Below are 14,828 nucleotides of genomic sequence, written 5' to 3'. Positions count from 1 at the left end.
AAAGTAGACATTCAGTAAGTGTAAATTTTAATCTCCCTTCTGGCCAAAACTATCTACTTCAGAACTCACTTTTCTCTTTTCCCTTTAATCTTTTTGTGTGTGTGAAAACTTTGCTAGTAACAGATTAAAAAGAGAGAAAGAGAGAGGGATTCCAGGGGCTTTTCATAGACTATGGTATTATGAATCACCCCGAAAGGTAAGAACTTCTTAATTTTTATGCCCTTTTCTCCTTTAATTCTATAGCGACGGAGTACATATCCTTTTAAAAAACAAAATCATTTAAAAGTAATAGATATTTTTTATTGCCCCTTAAGTTCCTCTTCTCATACTGGACCATCCTTGTATTGTTTCGCATAGAATCCTGTTGTCACTTTTTAATAATTTAAGTTCTGAATTTTTAAGGACAGGTATAGGGTGGGAGTCTTCTAAGACCCCACTTCCCAAACATGTCAAGACCTGAATTGAGTGTGAAAAGCAGATTTTCAGGTTCCACCCCTGGCCTACCACATCAGAATCTCTATGAGAGAAGCCCAGGAATGTGTGCTTTTAATAAGCAGCACTGGTGCTGCCTGTGATCTGGCCAGTCTGGGACACAGTGCACTGGGAGCTTGGTTTTCTGCAGGTACGACTGTGATACAGGCATCACATTTCTGCTGCAGACTGTTTTCTTGGGTTTATCTCTGTATGTAAAGGGTGGGAGCAAAGTACAGATTGTTGGTAATATACTCCTGCTTCTCTGGCCTAAGTAAGAGACCATTTTAAAATCTGAATACATATAAATTCAATCCTGGAAAGAACACTGGCATTGTTCATTTTTACATTATCAGACTTGCTATTTGCCTGGAAATCTGATCTTTCTGAAGTACCTTTTTAGTTTGCCACACAGCACTTTCAGAAGTGTTTTATAGTCTCATGAGTTTTTAGTTCAGTTTGGGTAAACATGCATTAAGTAAACAGTAAGTTCTGAGTTAGAAACACATGGACATAATAGACTTTACTGTGGATTAAAAAGTAGGAAGACTAGAGCCTCTTTTTCACACACAATTTTTTAATTAAAAAAACTATTAAAAGAAGAAACAATAACAGTCTCTACTACTACATATATTTTAGAGCAAGATTTAAAGACTCACGCAGTTACTTGGTATGAAATGTGTGAGTCTCATTAATTCCCAATTGGTTTCTTTGTTCATGGATCCCAGTTGAACATCTACAGTGTACCAGGCCACGATATCAAACAGCATTTAAGTTAATATAATTTAACTGTGGGTACTTCACATTTCCTGAAAAGAAAGTCTAATTTTAATACACAATAATTTATCAAAATTATAAACAGAATAAAAAGCCTTGCAGTCAGGTGCTCATGATGCCACGTAATGTCAGGGCTTCACAGCAGCTGAGTGCCAAGAGCCCTTTCCTCTCCCTCCCACAGCTTCTCTTCCACTGGGCATTTAGTTACCAGCTTTCAAACATTCAGTTAAGCTCATTTTATTATTGTATTTCAGTTTCCTTTTTTTAAAGCAAGAAATAGAGAAAAAAATATACTTGAGTTGAATCTACATTAAACACTAATAGTCTATTGTATTATATTTATGTATATTATTTATTATTTAATACTGGTATTTGTAGTAGTATTAACCCATATAATAATACATGAGTAGACATTCATTATAATATGTATTATGCTTTTCCTATCTCACCCCTTCCCTTAATTTTTCTGTAAATTATATGAATTTACACATAGACATGTAAAGATGTGATTAGTCAATTGTTATTTTTTTGTGACTTTTTCATTTAATATGCCTTGGACTTCTACCCCATTCTTCTTAATACTGCACAGTATTCCATAGTATGAATATATCATAATTTATGTAACCTCTGTCCTGTTGATGGCCAGTAAGATCTTGTGATAGATTTTCAGGTCATAGGAATTCTGTAGTGACTTTACCAACTGGTTTTCACCTCCTCCTCTTGACAGCTCACATTCACCCACTATCTACGACATTTATTTTCTTACTTATGCAGATATCCTAGGGTGTAATAGCCTAGCCTTCAACTGTAGCTTTTGAAGAGATTGTTTCTTTTTATAAACCAATCTTTAAATAATATTTTTTTATTTTTATATTTCTATTGACTTTTATTCTCAGAAAACAAGTTAAAAATATTTTAAGTACACATAAATAATAACCTGGTTAAGGGGAGATCTCTCTTCTCCATTTCTGCATGCAGAGGCCTGGGAATCTGAGTAATTCAAAAAAGCAATGTGTATGTATATTATTCTATTTAAAGAATGGTGCATGGGGGGCTGGCCCGGTGGCATAGTGGTTAAGTTCGCACACTCTGCTTCGGCAGCCCAAGGTTCGTGGGTTTGGATCCCAGGCGTGGACCGACACACTGCTCATCAAGCCATGCTGTGGTGGCGTCCCACATACAAAATAGGAATATTGGCACAGATGTTAGCTCAGGGACAATCTTCCTCAAGCAAAAAGAGGAAGATTGGCAACAGATGTTCGCTCAGGGCCACTCTGCCTCATCAAAAAACAAAAAAGACTGGTGCATGAGAACTCTAATGCCTAAAATTCCCACATTACTTCTTCCTTTGGATTGAGGCTTATGTTTAAAATACCTGTTAAAATAAACACTGAAAGTCAATAACTATGCAAGTTTTAAGTGACAGAAGAATTGCTAAAAGCTTTAAAATAGAGTGGGTACAACACAGAGGATCCCTGAACCACTGGCAAATCCTAAAAGATATCAGAAGTTGAATGTGGGCTTAGAAACCTGATCTTCTCCATTTACCACTCATCCGCAGCTTCTGCGATGTACACGCTCATTTTCTGTTTGGAGTGGCTTTACTGCTTTATCAAAGCTGATATAGCCTATGTGCGGCCAGGCTGCCTGTGCTGCACAAAGGGGCAGTTCTTCTCAGTCTGTTGCTATTACAGTTTCCTGGGGTGATACAGCTGTCTCTACCTTAACTCCTCACAAATGGATGTGCACGTACCCACAACACACACACACAGACACACAAACACCTAAGAAGTGCATGTTACAAGTCCCCTGAAAGATGCCTCACTCCCTCTGGTAGGTCCAGACTGATCTTGAGTAAACTTCACACTCATAGGATACCCGGCTCATTACATGTAAAGTTAGGAAATCTGTCTTGTTTGAAGGATGTAATTTCATGGCAGAGTCTTCTTAAATTGCTTCCACTATATGGAGGCCGGAGCCGTTTCTAAAGGAGAACATAATCACAAGTTTGAGGCTGAAGTAAAAAAATATTTGCTTAACTGATGATGACGTGATGCACAGCAATTTAAACAAATGAGCAGAACTTTCTCAGTTGCAGCATGAGTTATGAATTCTAGGAATTCAGCCTTTTTAAAATGAGCCAAGTTGGGCCAGCCCTGGTGGCTTAGTGGTTAAGTTCGATGCACTCCACTTCGGCAACCGGGGTTGGTTCCCAGACGCAGACCTACAGCTCATCTGTCAGTGGCCACGCTGTGGCGGCAGCTCACGTACAAAAATAAAAGAGAAAGACTGGCAACAAACGTTAGCTCAGGGTGAATGTTCCTCAGCAAAAACAAATAAATAAATAAGCCAAATCATGGGAAGGGAAATATATCTGCTTATATTTAATGTTTAATAAAATAAACTTTTATTTTCTCTCAATTGCTGAATAGGTGAAAACTTCTCCAGACTATTTCCCTAAGCAAACTCTTTGATTCCTTCCTGTTTTTCTATACTAGCCTTCTTTTTTCAGTCTTTATCTTTGTTTTCTTTCATTTTCCTTCTCTGGGGACTCAGCATTTAGGTTTGGACAGAGCAGAGGGGAAGGAGATATGGTTAGGAACCAAAAAGGACCAAAGTTCCAGTTCCATCTTTCATCTGGGTTGAACCCTATTTCTCTCCTAGTTGGCAATGAATTTGGCGCTCCCATCTCAGAGTTCAGTGGCTAATCTGTAAAATAAGAAGACGTCATTGATCCAATTGCCTAACCATCCATTTTAGCATTCTACAAATTTCTGTTCGGAATAAGCCGTGATCTCAGCCCTGCGTATCTAATAGAGGAGGCAGGCATGTTCATAGTTATGGGATGTACCGTATGTATCAGAGGTATGAAGAGATGCTTATGTGAGTAGCAAAAAGAAAACCAACACCCCTCCCTGAAGTGTGGGAATTTTCTCTTTATTTTGTACCAAAACCACTCGAGGTATATAAACCCAAAGGCAATACTGCCTTATTCCCCACCCTCTTCTCACCTCCTCAGCTCCAGCTCCATTTCCCATCCCTCTGAAGTAACCAGTACTAAGTTTCTTCTACAGATTTCTCTTATAAACGTACACAAATGTGCAGATTATATTTTTCCCCTAAAAAGGATCATACTATGCATATTGCTCTGCATCTTGCTTCTTTCCTCGCTTTATACACTTTATACTGGTCAGTTGCCACCTGCCTGGCTCCCACTTTCCCTCAGATCTCTCCTCTAATCTCACCTCCTCAGAGAGGTGTTTCCTGATCATCCTGTTTAAATAAGAACCTCTCCTCCCCATCCCCCCTCCCCTTGTCACATTCTATTTCCTCCCATCAACTTATTTTTTTCTTCATATTTGTTTAGTGGTGTGTGCCCCCGCCATTAGAATGTAATCTCCATGTGAGCAGTGACTTAGTTTACTCTTTACTGCATCCCCAGTGACTAGACTAGAGCCTGCACATAGTGGGGTCCTCAGTATTTACTTGGTAAATGAATGAATTTGCATCACCCTATTTACTAGCTGCAGAAGTCTCTAGAGTGGATGAAACTTGACTTATCTAATCCTTCCCTTGTGATGGGCGTGTAGGCTCTGTCAAGCTTTAGTCATTACAGGCAATGCTGCTTTGCATATACTTGTAAGAAAGATGTCAGAAAACGGGACTGCTGGGACAAGGATAGGTGCATTTTAATTTTGAATAGATGATGCCCAATTACATTGTCAAAAGATTACTGCTATTCACACCCCACCTGCAAGAATGAAAGCACTTGTTTTTCCAAAATTTTCTCTGGACAGATGTTATCAGTCTTTAATGTTACTAAGAGGTGTGGAGAGAGATCATATCTTGTTTTAATTGGTATTTCCATTTAAATTATTAAGTTTGAACATTTTAGTATATGTTTATTGACTGTTTTTCAGCCTCTGTGAATTGTGACTCTTGTTTATATAACATTTTGCCATTTTCTGTTGGCTTGTCTGTCATCTTATGAACTTGTAGCTGCCATGGGTATTGAGCATATTAATCCGTTGTCATGCATGGCTATTATCTTTCCCAGTCTACGTTTTGTCTTTCAGGTTTACTATTTTTGTCATAGAAAGCTTTATATTTTTTATAAGAATTTATTTATTTATTTATTTATTGAGGAAGATTACTCCTGAGCTAACATCTGTGCCAATCCTCCTCTTTTTGCTGAGGAAGACTGACCCTGAGCCCATATCCATGCCCATCTTCCTCTACTTTATATGTGGGACACCTACCACAGCATGGCTTGCCAAGCGGTGCCATGTCTGCACCCAGCATCCGAACCAGCAAACCCTGGGCCACCGAAGCGGAGTGTGCACACTTAACCGCTGCGCCACTGGGCGAGCCCCAAGAATTTATTTTTTATTTATTTATTTTTGGTGGGGAAGACTCACCCTGAACTAACATCCTTTGCCAGTCTTCCTCTTTTTTCCCTTAAGGAAGATTAGCCCTGAGCTAACATTTGTGCCAGTCTTCCTCTACTTTGTATGTGGGATGCCTCCACAGCACGGCCGATGAGTGGAGTAGGTCCACACCTGGGATCCGAACCCGAACCTGGGCCACTGAAGTGGAGCGTACAGAACTTTAACCACTTGGCCATGGGGCCAGCCCAGCTTTACATTTTTATATACTCAGAACTGCCTTTTCAGATTCTAGGTTTTTAGTTTTGAGTAGGAACATTTCTCCTAACCAAGGCAAAGCCATATTCTCGATTATTTTTTTTTTTTTTTGGTAATAATTTTTTTAAGTAAAGTCTCTTGTCCAGCTGGAATTTCTATTTCTATTTGATAAAATGCAGTGATTTAGCTTTGTTCTTCCAAATAGATTTTCACTTATATCAACACCATCTTTTATATAAATCATCTTTACCCTACTGATTTGAAGTGCAAATATATGCCTTTGATTTAAATATACTGATCTATATATATAATACATATATAAAAGTAGATATATATGGATTTAGATATATATGTGTGTATATTATATATGTATGCGTATACATATATAAATTTGAATCTATTTCTTGATTCTCTATTCTTGTCCTCCTGACCTGTTTGTCTATTATTATACATATTTCTTATATTCTTATATGTCTCTCTATATAACTGTTTTATTATGATACTTCTAGGTCAGTTTTAAAATCTTGTAAGATAAATTCTCCCTCACAAATCTACTCTTCCAAACTATTCTCGGTTAGTCTCAAATATTTATTATTTCATATGATTTGTAAAATCATTTATTTCGATTAAACCTACCAGAATTCTGCATAAAATCTGGCTTTTGAAAGAAGACCCATCTGGCTGCACTACAGCAGATGGAGTGGCACAAGGGGAGGCTAGTGGCGGGGAGATGGTTAGGAGGTAGTCTCAGTGATCCACGCAAAGCATAATGGCCTGAATAAGGGGGTGGCAGGAAAGGAAGCCATTTCCAAAGTTGAATCAATGGGACTTTGACCTTTAGAGGTGAAGTACAAAGGAAAGCGAATCAAAGCTGTTAGACTGGAGGCCTGGGCAAACTGGAAACCCTTTACCAAAGTTGGGACTACAAGGGAAGAAGTAGGTTTGGAGGTGGACAGAAAGGAAGAAGGTGTGTCCATTTGTAGATAGGTTGAGTTTGATGTGTAAGGGCCATCGGTTGGCAGATGGAAATTGGTGGTGATGATACTAATCATTTGGGTAACTTAAAAATATTTTAAAGTGGTTTTCAAATAAAGTTATAGAGCCTTTCAGACATACCTACGTCCTTATTCACTTTCTTGTGAGGCCCTACTCTTTTCTGACACATTCCTACTTTTGGCAGTTTGAGGGCAGATTATGATAAATAAGCACAGAATGAGGTATCCCTTCTTGAAGAGTAGAAATTTGTCCATATGTGCTAAAGTGCCAGTTTTGAAGATGTTTGTTCCTCTTTAGTAGAAATATTTTTCTATAAATACCATAGATGAATAACTTTATAATAAGGTCATTGTAGTTTTTATCATAAAAACTCTGTTTAGACTACTGAATATAAATAATTTTAACGATCAAAATGACACAACAGTTTGTCTCAAAGTATTACGTAGACAAGCTTATTCTCAAAGCTTTTTCATTCATTTGTCTTTTCAGAACTTGACAGCCCAGAAGAGTTGGGGAAGAAGCGTATCTGCAGGATTATCACTAAGGATTTCCCCCAGTATTTTGCGGTGGTTTCGCGGATTAAGCAGGAGAGCAACCAGATTGGTCCTGAAGGTGGAATTCTAAGCAGCACCACTGTGCCCCTTGTCCAGGCTTCTTTCCCAGAGGGTGCTTTAACCAAAAGGATTCGAGTGGGCCTCCAGGTAATGTTCACAAAAAGTTGTTCTCCTTGGTACACATAGAGAGCATGTGAGAATGTTCTGCTCTGGAAACAGTTGTCATAACTCATCCTAATGATATTGCTAATCAAAGCATTAGGCCATTCTGGGAATCATTAACCTATTTCAAATGAAAAGCATTAAGTAAAAAGCGTAGTGGCTTGTTAAATAAGGTACATATTTTAGGGTTCTTCTGTTTCAAAGTATCACTTGGTTTCTGATGAAAGATGTTTCTTTTAACCATAGGTTATTGGTATATGGAGCAACAAAAGCAGCAAACAACAAATATACCATTAAGGAAACAAACCATATTTGATTTGGTTTAGAATATGCCACATCATAAAAGCAGTAATAGTGAAATCTGCAAGCTTTCAAATTTTGGTTGGATTTAAATAACTCATAAATGCTGGATTTTACCCAAACCAGTTGGAACTTGTTTTAGTTTGGAAATTTGACTGAAAATCTTGGCAAGAATGTTCTTTCTTGCATTTATTCATTTCAGTTAGACCTTAACCAGTACTTTTTTTCTTACTAAGGAAAATAACCTGAAATAATTTGTGTTGTTAATCAATACACTGACTAAGAGTTTAACTGAAAGTTCATGTTCTTTTTGTGAGGCTGACCTTTCATGCCCAAAGAGTTGGGTTTTTTAGAGCTTAGTGCTCTAAGTCTTGAGCAGGCTATCAGTAAACAATTGGTTATCTGTTTTTTGTTTATTCCTCCTCACTTAAAAAATCAATTTTCCGATGAGAGAAAAATGTCCACTTCGTTTAAGATTCTTTCTCTGTCTCTAGGCCCAGCCTGTTCCAGATGAAATTGTGAAAAAGATCCTTGGAAACAAAGCAACATTTAGCCCAATTGTCACTGTGGAACCAAGAAGAAGGAAATTCCATAAACCTATCACAATGACCATTCCGGTGCCCCCACCCTCAGGAGAAGGTGTATCCAACGGGTACAAAGGGGATACCACACCCAATCTGCGCCTTCTCTGTAGCATTACAGGTTTGGTTAAGTTGTTGCTATACTTGCTATTAATGCTAGCATTTGCAATGATTCTGTACAAAGATATAAAGCCCTTGAAACATCCATGCCAACATTATAAGAGTAGGTGAAAAAAAAATTTCATTTGTCCATTATCTCGTCTGTATTATCCCTGTAATTATTTCTTTAAGATGCTGATATCATGACTCATTTAAAATTCAGTGATATCATTTTTCCTGCTATTAAGTTTAGTATTAATAATAGCATCCTTTTATTGAGGTTTTTATTAAATCTACTGGAACATCTAGGTAATCTCTCAGTGACCAAGACAGAGGTGGTGGGCCTAGCAACACCCTTTAGACTGCAGAAAATTAGCTGGACTTTGGGAAAATGGAGCTCCCACAGAGTACCAGGAGGAGGGAAGAGCAGAGTACATGATTCTTCTCACCTACTCTACTCAAAGTATGATCCAACACACTAAATATGCAGAGCCTAGGAGAATAAGCACCTGGAATACAGAGTTTAACTCATCCTTTGATTAACCTAATATGATTTTTAACTGAAAGTCTAAGATTAAGACAGGTTGGGGGTTTTCTTGAAGAGCAATTTTAATGGCTAATTCTCCCTTTTACCCTGGAAAATTAAACAATTCAAGCAGTACAAAATGAGCTGCTTCTTAACTTTCTTGATAGTTCTTTCTTTTTTAAAAAATAAAAAAATACAAGAATTATATTGTCTATCTGAAACAGCAAATCTTTGCACTTATAATATATGTTTATAAATTGTGGTTGCCCCAAGTTTAAGCACTCATTAGTACCCAAACAGAAAAGCAATTTTAAAATAAATCTAATTATATATATAGTTATATATCTTACCAGGAGATCACTATAAGCTAGTAAAAGTATAAAAGGAGAGTAGAGAGGAAAACTACTGTTAGTACATGTTATTAATTGAAACTGTTGGAGTTTTGCAAGTTGCTAGCTATTCAGGAAGAACAGGATGGTGATGAAATTTTAAAAGGAACATCTCCTATAATAAAGTCAACATATCTGTTCTTGTTATCTCAGGGGGAACCTCGCCTGCTCAGTGGGAAGATATCACAGGAACTACTCCTTTGACATTTATAAAGGATTGTGTCTCTTTTACAACCAATGTTTCAGCCAGGTATGGAAATGAAGGACTCTAAAAAGCACTAAGGAATTAGTTTTATTTCCTTTTGGAAAGTAAAAATTGTTGTGTTTAATATCAATGTGGTTCTTTTTTTAAATTTTGATGGTGAAGTTGGGCCTAACTCAGAAATTTAAAATTCAGTGGAATAAGTCATTTTATCCAGTTCTTACAGGAAGCTATAGATGCTAGACTAGCTTCCTCTAGTAGAAGTTCTTAGCAATTCATAAAAACCAATAGGACTTTCCCTTCTCTCCTGTTTTCTTCCATACAATTCTTGCTCCTTCCAATGGTAAAGTAATAGATTAAACTCTTAAGCAGCAGTAGAAACGAAGGCTTATCATGGGTATGTGTAAGAGGGGACCAAGAATTTTACGGGAAAGAAAAGAGAGAAAAAAATCCTTAGCATTTTCCTAGCAAAATTATAAGAAATAATAAATGTAGGGTTTTTGTGTTTGATAGAGAGTAAACACCTTTGCTTTTTGTTTAAATGAATAAGTTAATGTTTTGGGTTAGCTCCCTTATATAGTCTCATTTTTTTAGTGGTGAATTTTTTTAAGATTTGTCTTTTAAATCACCTCATTTTCATACCTTCTGTTTTGTTTTTGTTTTGTTTTATTTTGTTTTTCTCAGATTTTGGCTTGCAGACTGCCATCAAGTTTTAGAAACTGTGGGGTTAGCTACACAACTGTACAGAGAATTAATATGTGTTCCATATATGGCCAAGTTTGTTGTTTTTGCCAAAATGAATGATCCTGTAGAGTCCTCCCTGCGGTGCTTCTGCATGACAGATGACAAAGTGGACAAAACTTTAGAGCAGCAGGAGAATTTTGAGGAAGTTGCAAGAAGCAAAGATATTGAGGTACCTTGTTCACAACAAGTTCATTCAATTACATTCCCCAGAAATCGGGTTTTATTTTAAGGCCATAATAGCAGTCACTATAAATATCAACTACATTATTGATTTTAGTTTTTGTTTAAAAAATTTGATATAGATTCATTCTCAAATTAAGTGTCTTTGAGGTTATCTTAGTTGATTAAAATGTAGTACTGATGAATCTAAGTCATGGTCTCCATTTTCCTGTGGCTACTTGAGTTATCTTATTTTCATGGTCACTGTCTATTTGCATTACCATGATTTTCCTTTTTCAAATCTAGTGATCAGATAAGTATCTAAGGGTCAAAAAAACCTTTCAAAGTCTATATGAATAAGTGATTGATGTCAGGCAGTTTCTCAAACATGTTTCAAGTTGCTAGAATAGAAATAAATATATAATTCTGTCTTGTACATGTCCATGATATAGTTTCCAATCACAATTATTGAATTGTGGGACAATAGAGTTATTTTTGTGGGAAACAGCACCATAGGAGTAATTTCATATTAAGGAGACAAATATGACACAGAAATATGTCAGTCTTTTATTGTTATGTGACTTAAAATCTCAAAATTCTTTCAACTTAAATTAACATTAAATTATGTATTTCTTTCACTCTAAAAGGTTCTAGAAGGAAAACCTATTTATGTTGATTGTTATGGAAATCTGGCCCCACTTACCAAAGGAGGACAGCAACTTGTTTTTAACTTTTATGCTTTCAAAGAAAATAGACTGCCATTTTCCATCAAGGTAAATCATCTTCAACAGAGACTCTGTGAATTTAAAAGAAAAAAAAAAAATGCTCTTAATAAAAAGAAAAGATTCTAACAATTTATTCAGTTTGAAATATCCCACCAACCTTGAATTCGTAGGAACAAGGTCAGATTTTGTCCTAGTTCTTCCCGAGTGTACTTTCTAGCCAGGAAGGCTTTGTAGTTAGTAAAAAGGGTCTTTACCTTTTAGACAGCTAAATAGTCATTTATGTTAAGCAAATGTTGATAAAACCAAACAGTCTAGAATAATAAAATCTGGTTAATGCTCAGTAATCAAATAATGGGTAAAATCCAAATTCAGTATTCAAGTTTCATCTTCATTTCTGGTGGAGCCCAGGGACATTCTGGAGAGACCATCTTCCTCCTCAGAGAACAAAAGGACATAGGACAGTTGTTTTATTGTTATTATTATTTGCCGTTATTATTGTTGTTAAACCTGAGACTTTGAGAAAAATAAATGATTAGACAGGAAGAAAATGCATATAACCCAGACTATACAATAGATTTTCAGGATAAGACAAGCAGATACAACAATCCTGTGTTTACACTAGGAGTTGGGCATCCTAAATCTTGCCTAGTTTAAATGTGACCACCTTGGTTGACATGTAATTGTTATCATCTTTTCCCTTTGCTTTTTCTGCCTCTTGAAGGGCTCCATAAAACAAACATGCTTAACTCTTGTACAGACAGGAATCCTCAGAAAAGTCTCTTTCTGTAACTGTCAACTACCTAAATTCTTCTAGATTAGAGACACTAGCCAAGAGCCCTGTGGTCGTCTGTCTTTTCTGAAAGAACCAAAGACAACAAAAGGACTGCCTCAAACAGCTGTTTGCAACTTAAATATCACTCTGCCAGCACATAAAAAGGTATCTTTTATTACTGGTTTATTTTAACTTTCTCCCCCTGGTCTTGAAGAAGTGGGCCCTTGGTATGCAATTAAGGAATGCTTTGTAACATGATTAAAGCTCTTGAAACTCAAGTTTTATTAGTCTCTTTGTGTAGATTGACTAAAGTCTTGTTACTGTGGTGTCAAATTCTTATGGTTTGTATGATGGAGTCTTGTTTATTGGTTCTGCTGGTAGTTCATAGATTTTTATGCTTTCAAATAACGTCACATTAATTTGCCATGGATGTACAGTTCTTGATATTTTTTGTTGGCGTCTTTTGATTTGCTTTGCTTTCTAAATCAGCTTGCATTTTGTGCTCCCTACTCAGTCCTTTTCATATCCTGATACTCTTTTCCCTGCTGTCCATTATAATATTCCTTGTCTCTGCAATGCATCTTGGAACCAAAAGGAGACAGAGTCAGATCAAGATGAAGAGGTAATATGAACACTTCTGCTTTTATTCTGTCAGAGATAGAATAGAAATTGAATTTGTGTAAAAGAAGTTTCGGAGGGCTAAAGTGTGGGAAACATATTTTTGCAGGTATTAGTTCAAATGAGGTAAAAGAGCGTATATTTTTCTTAAAAAATGGTTCACTCTTCCTCCACGTAAGAGTACTTCAGTACATTCAGTAAAATTATAATCCAGCTAATGATTTAAAAAGGAACCAAACTTCTTTATAAACATTTTTAAATGTGATAGATTGGCATGTATAAATATACATTGTGCATATTTTCACCTAGTATCCACTGTGAAACTTTTAAATCAAGATCATGAGTAACATATGAAATTTTATTGTACAAATCAACTTGTTTTATATAATATAAAAGATATGCTGAATGGCTATTAATAAATATCTGATATTCTATTTAAAGAAATTTATCTTGGCCATTTTTTTAACGCTATAGTTGTTCAGTTAAATTTTGAATGAATTTTTCCTTATAAATTATCTCTTAATATTTTTCCAAGCTATCTGATAATTGGATGTTCTAAACTCACACCTCAGTAATAACAGAATCAGCAGCTTTAAGACTCAGTAACATTATTTCTAATAAAACCATTCACCTATTTTTAATCTCCTCATCTACACTTTATGCCTATTAACATACAGAAACAACAGTGCTAATCAGAATAATAAACTTTGTGTGCCTTTTTTCCTTGAATGTACTCACATAGGGTGAGTGTACTTTGTGATATATGTGCTTTCAATATGAATGAATTTGGGAAAATGTACTGCTCAGCAGCAGAAGTCTCTGTAACGCTTGTCTTTTATTTGTAGTTCCCTGTAGTCTGCTATGTTGGTGCTCTTACATTTGCTAAATGATGGTTATTTGTTGAGACATTGGCTGGGATTGTAGAATCTCAGTAGAAAATTAACATTTTCATGAGGAAATTCCATAAGAAGAAAAATAAAGATAAGATATCAACATGTCATCCTACAAAATGTTTCGAAACTGTGAAAATGTCACAAGGAAGTTAGAGACAGTCTTCGGTTTTTTTCTTTTTCAGACCGAGAAAACAGATAGACGACAGAGCTTTGCGTCTTTAGCTTTACGTAAGCGCTACAGCTACTTGACTGAGCCTGGAATGAGTGAGTTTTCTAACACATTTACTAATCTATGTGGACTTTTATAAGAAGAGACATTTTTTCTATGCAATTGAATTTGGGGGGTCATTTGAAAGCCCAATGGCAAAAGAAAAATTGCCTGCAAGAAAACTTTATCATGAAATCTAAGTAATATATTGTATATAGTTGAAGATATGAGGTACAAACACCCTTAGATCATAGCTTCAAAACAGTTTTTTAAAAAGCCATTAACTATTTTTAAATTAGAAACATCTTTTACTTTAAAAAATTTGATTTCACTTTGTTAACTCTTCTAGGAGAAAATAGTGTATCAATGTTACTTTAAATCTGTGCTCAAAAGAGAAAATATTTACTTTTATATATTTGGGATGGCAGAAAGGATGATAAAGTAACTTTGGTTGTCATCTCATTTTTTTAATATAGCTAGGTCATTATATCTTAGTCCTGATTCTTTTTCTTCCACTTTTGCAAGAAGTATATTTTCCTACCTTCTTGAGGTAGCACTGGTTTACTGACTTATTATTTCTTCCTTCCCTCTGTCTCTCCCTCCCTCTGCCCACTCCCCTTGGCTTTTCTTAAATATCAGTTCTAAGGCTGGTCTTCACTAGACTGGCTAAACCCTTTTCTCCTCTCAATGATTGTTTTGGTTTGCTGTTAACTGGCTTGCAAGTATCCAGGTATAGATTTATTCAGTCATATTCATTCATTTTCTCTGTGTGTCTCCCTTGCTCCTCCCTCTCCTCCCTCTTATTATCTCTGGTGATCACTACAGCCCTCAAGATAAGCCCCTCCACCAGCAGGAACTAAGAGTACTGACAGCAGCATTGTCTTTGATTGATGCAGAGTGGTGCCACTTTAACTGTCAGAGGATTTATACAAAAATTATTTTCAAATTAGTGAATCATTTCTAGCTGTTTCCCATTACTCACAGTTACTTGAGTTCAGGGAGGATTGGA

General features: G+C 36.2%; 1 protein-coding gene across 28 annotated transcripts in view; it reads left to right on the top strand.

Moving 5' to 3' along the window:
• ANK3 (ankyrin 3) overlaps positions 1–14,828 on the top strand; it is a 624,902-nt gene that overhangs the window by 563,549 nt on the left and 46,525 nt on the right. For all 28 annotated transcript variants that reach the window (XM_070488170.1, XM_070488208.1, XM_070488264.1 and 25 more), the window contains 7 exons: positions 7,377–7,588; positions 8,398–8,605; positions 9,652–9,748; positions 10,385–10,613; positions 11,251–11,376; positions 12,143–12,265; positions 13,794–13,875. In XM_070488170.1, coding sequence (XP_070344271.1) covers positions 7,377–7,588; positions 8,398–8,605; positions 9,652–9,748; positions 10,385–10,613; positions 11,251–11,376; positions 12,143–12,265; positions 13,794–13,875 — 1,077 coding nt within the window. The remainder of the gene's footprint in view (positions 1–7,376; positions 7,589–8,397; positions 8,606–9,651; positions 9,749–10,384; positions 10,614–11,250; positions 11,377–12,142; positions 12,266–13,793; positions 13,876–14,828) is intronic.

The sequence above is a fragment of the Equus asinus genome, chromosome 2, assembly GCF_041296235.1.
Source record: "Equus asinus isolate D_3611 breed Donkey chromosome 2, EquAss-T2T_v2, whole genome shotgun sequence".
NCBI classification, from domain to species: domain Eukaryota; kingdom Metazoa; phylum Chordata; class Mammalia; order Perissodactyla; family Equidae; genus Equus; species Equus asinus.
The sequence above is the reverse complement of the archived record's forward strand: the minus strand, read 5'-3'. Positions and strand labels throughout refer to the sequence as shown.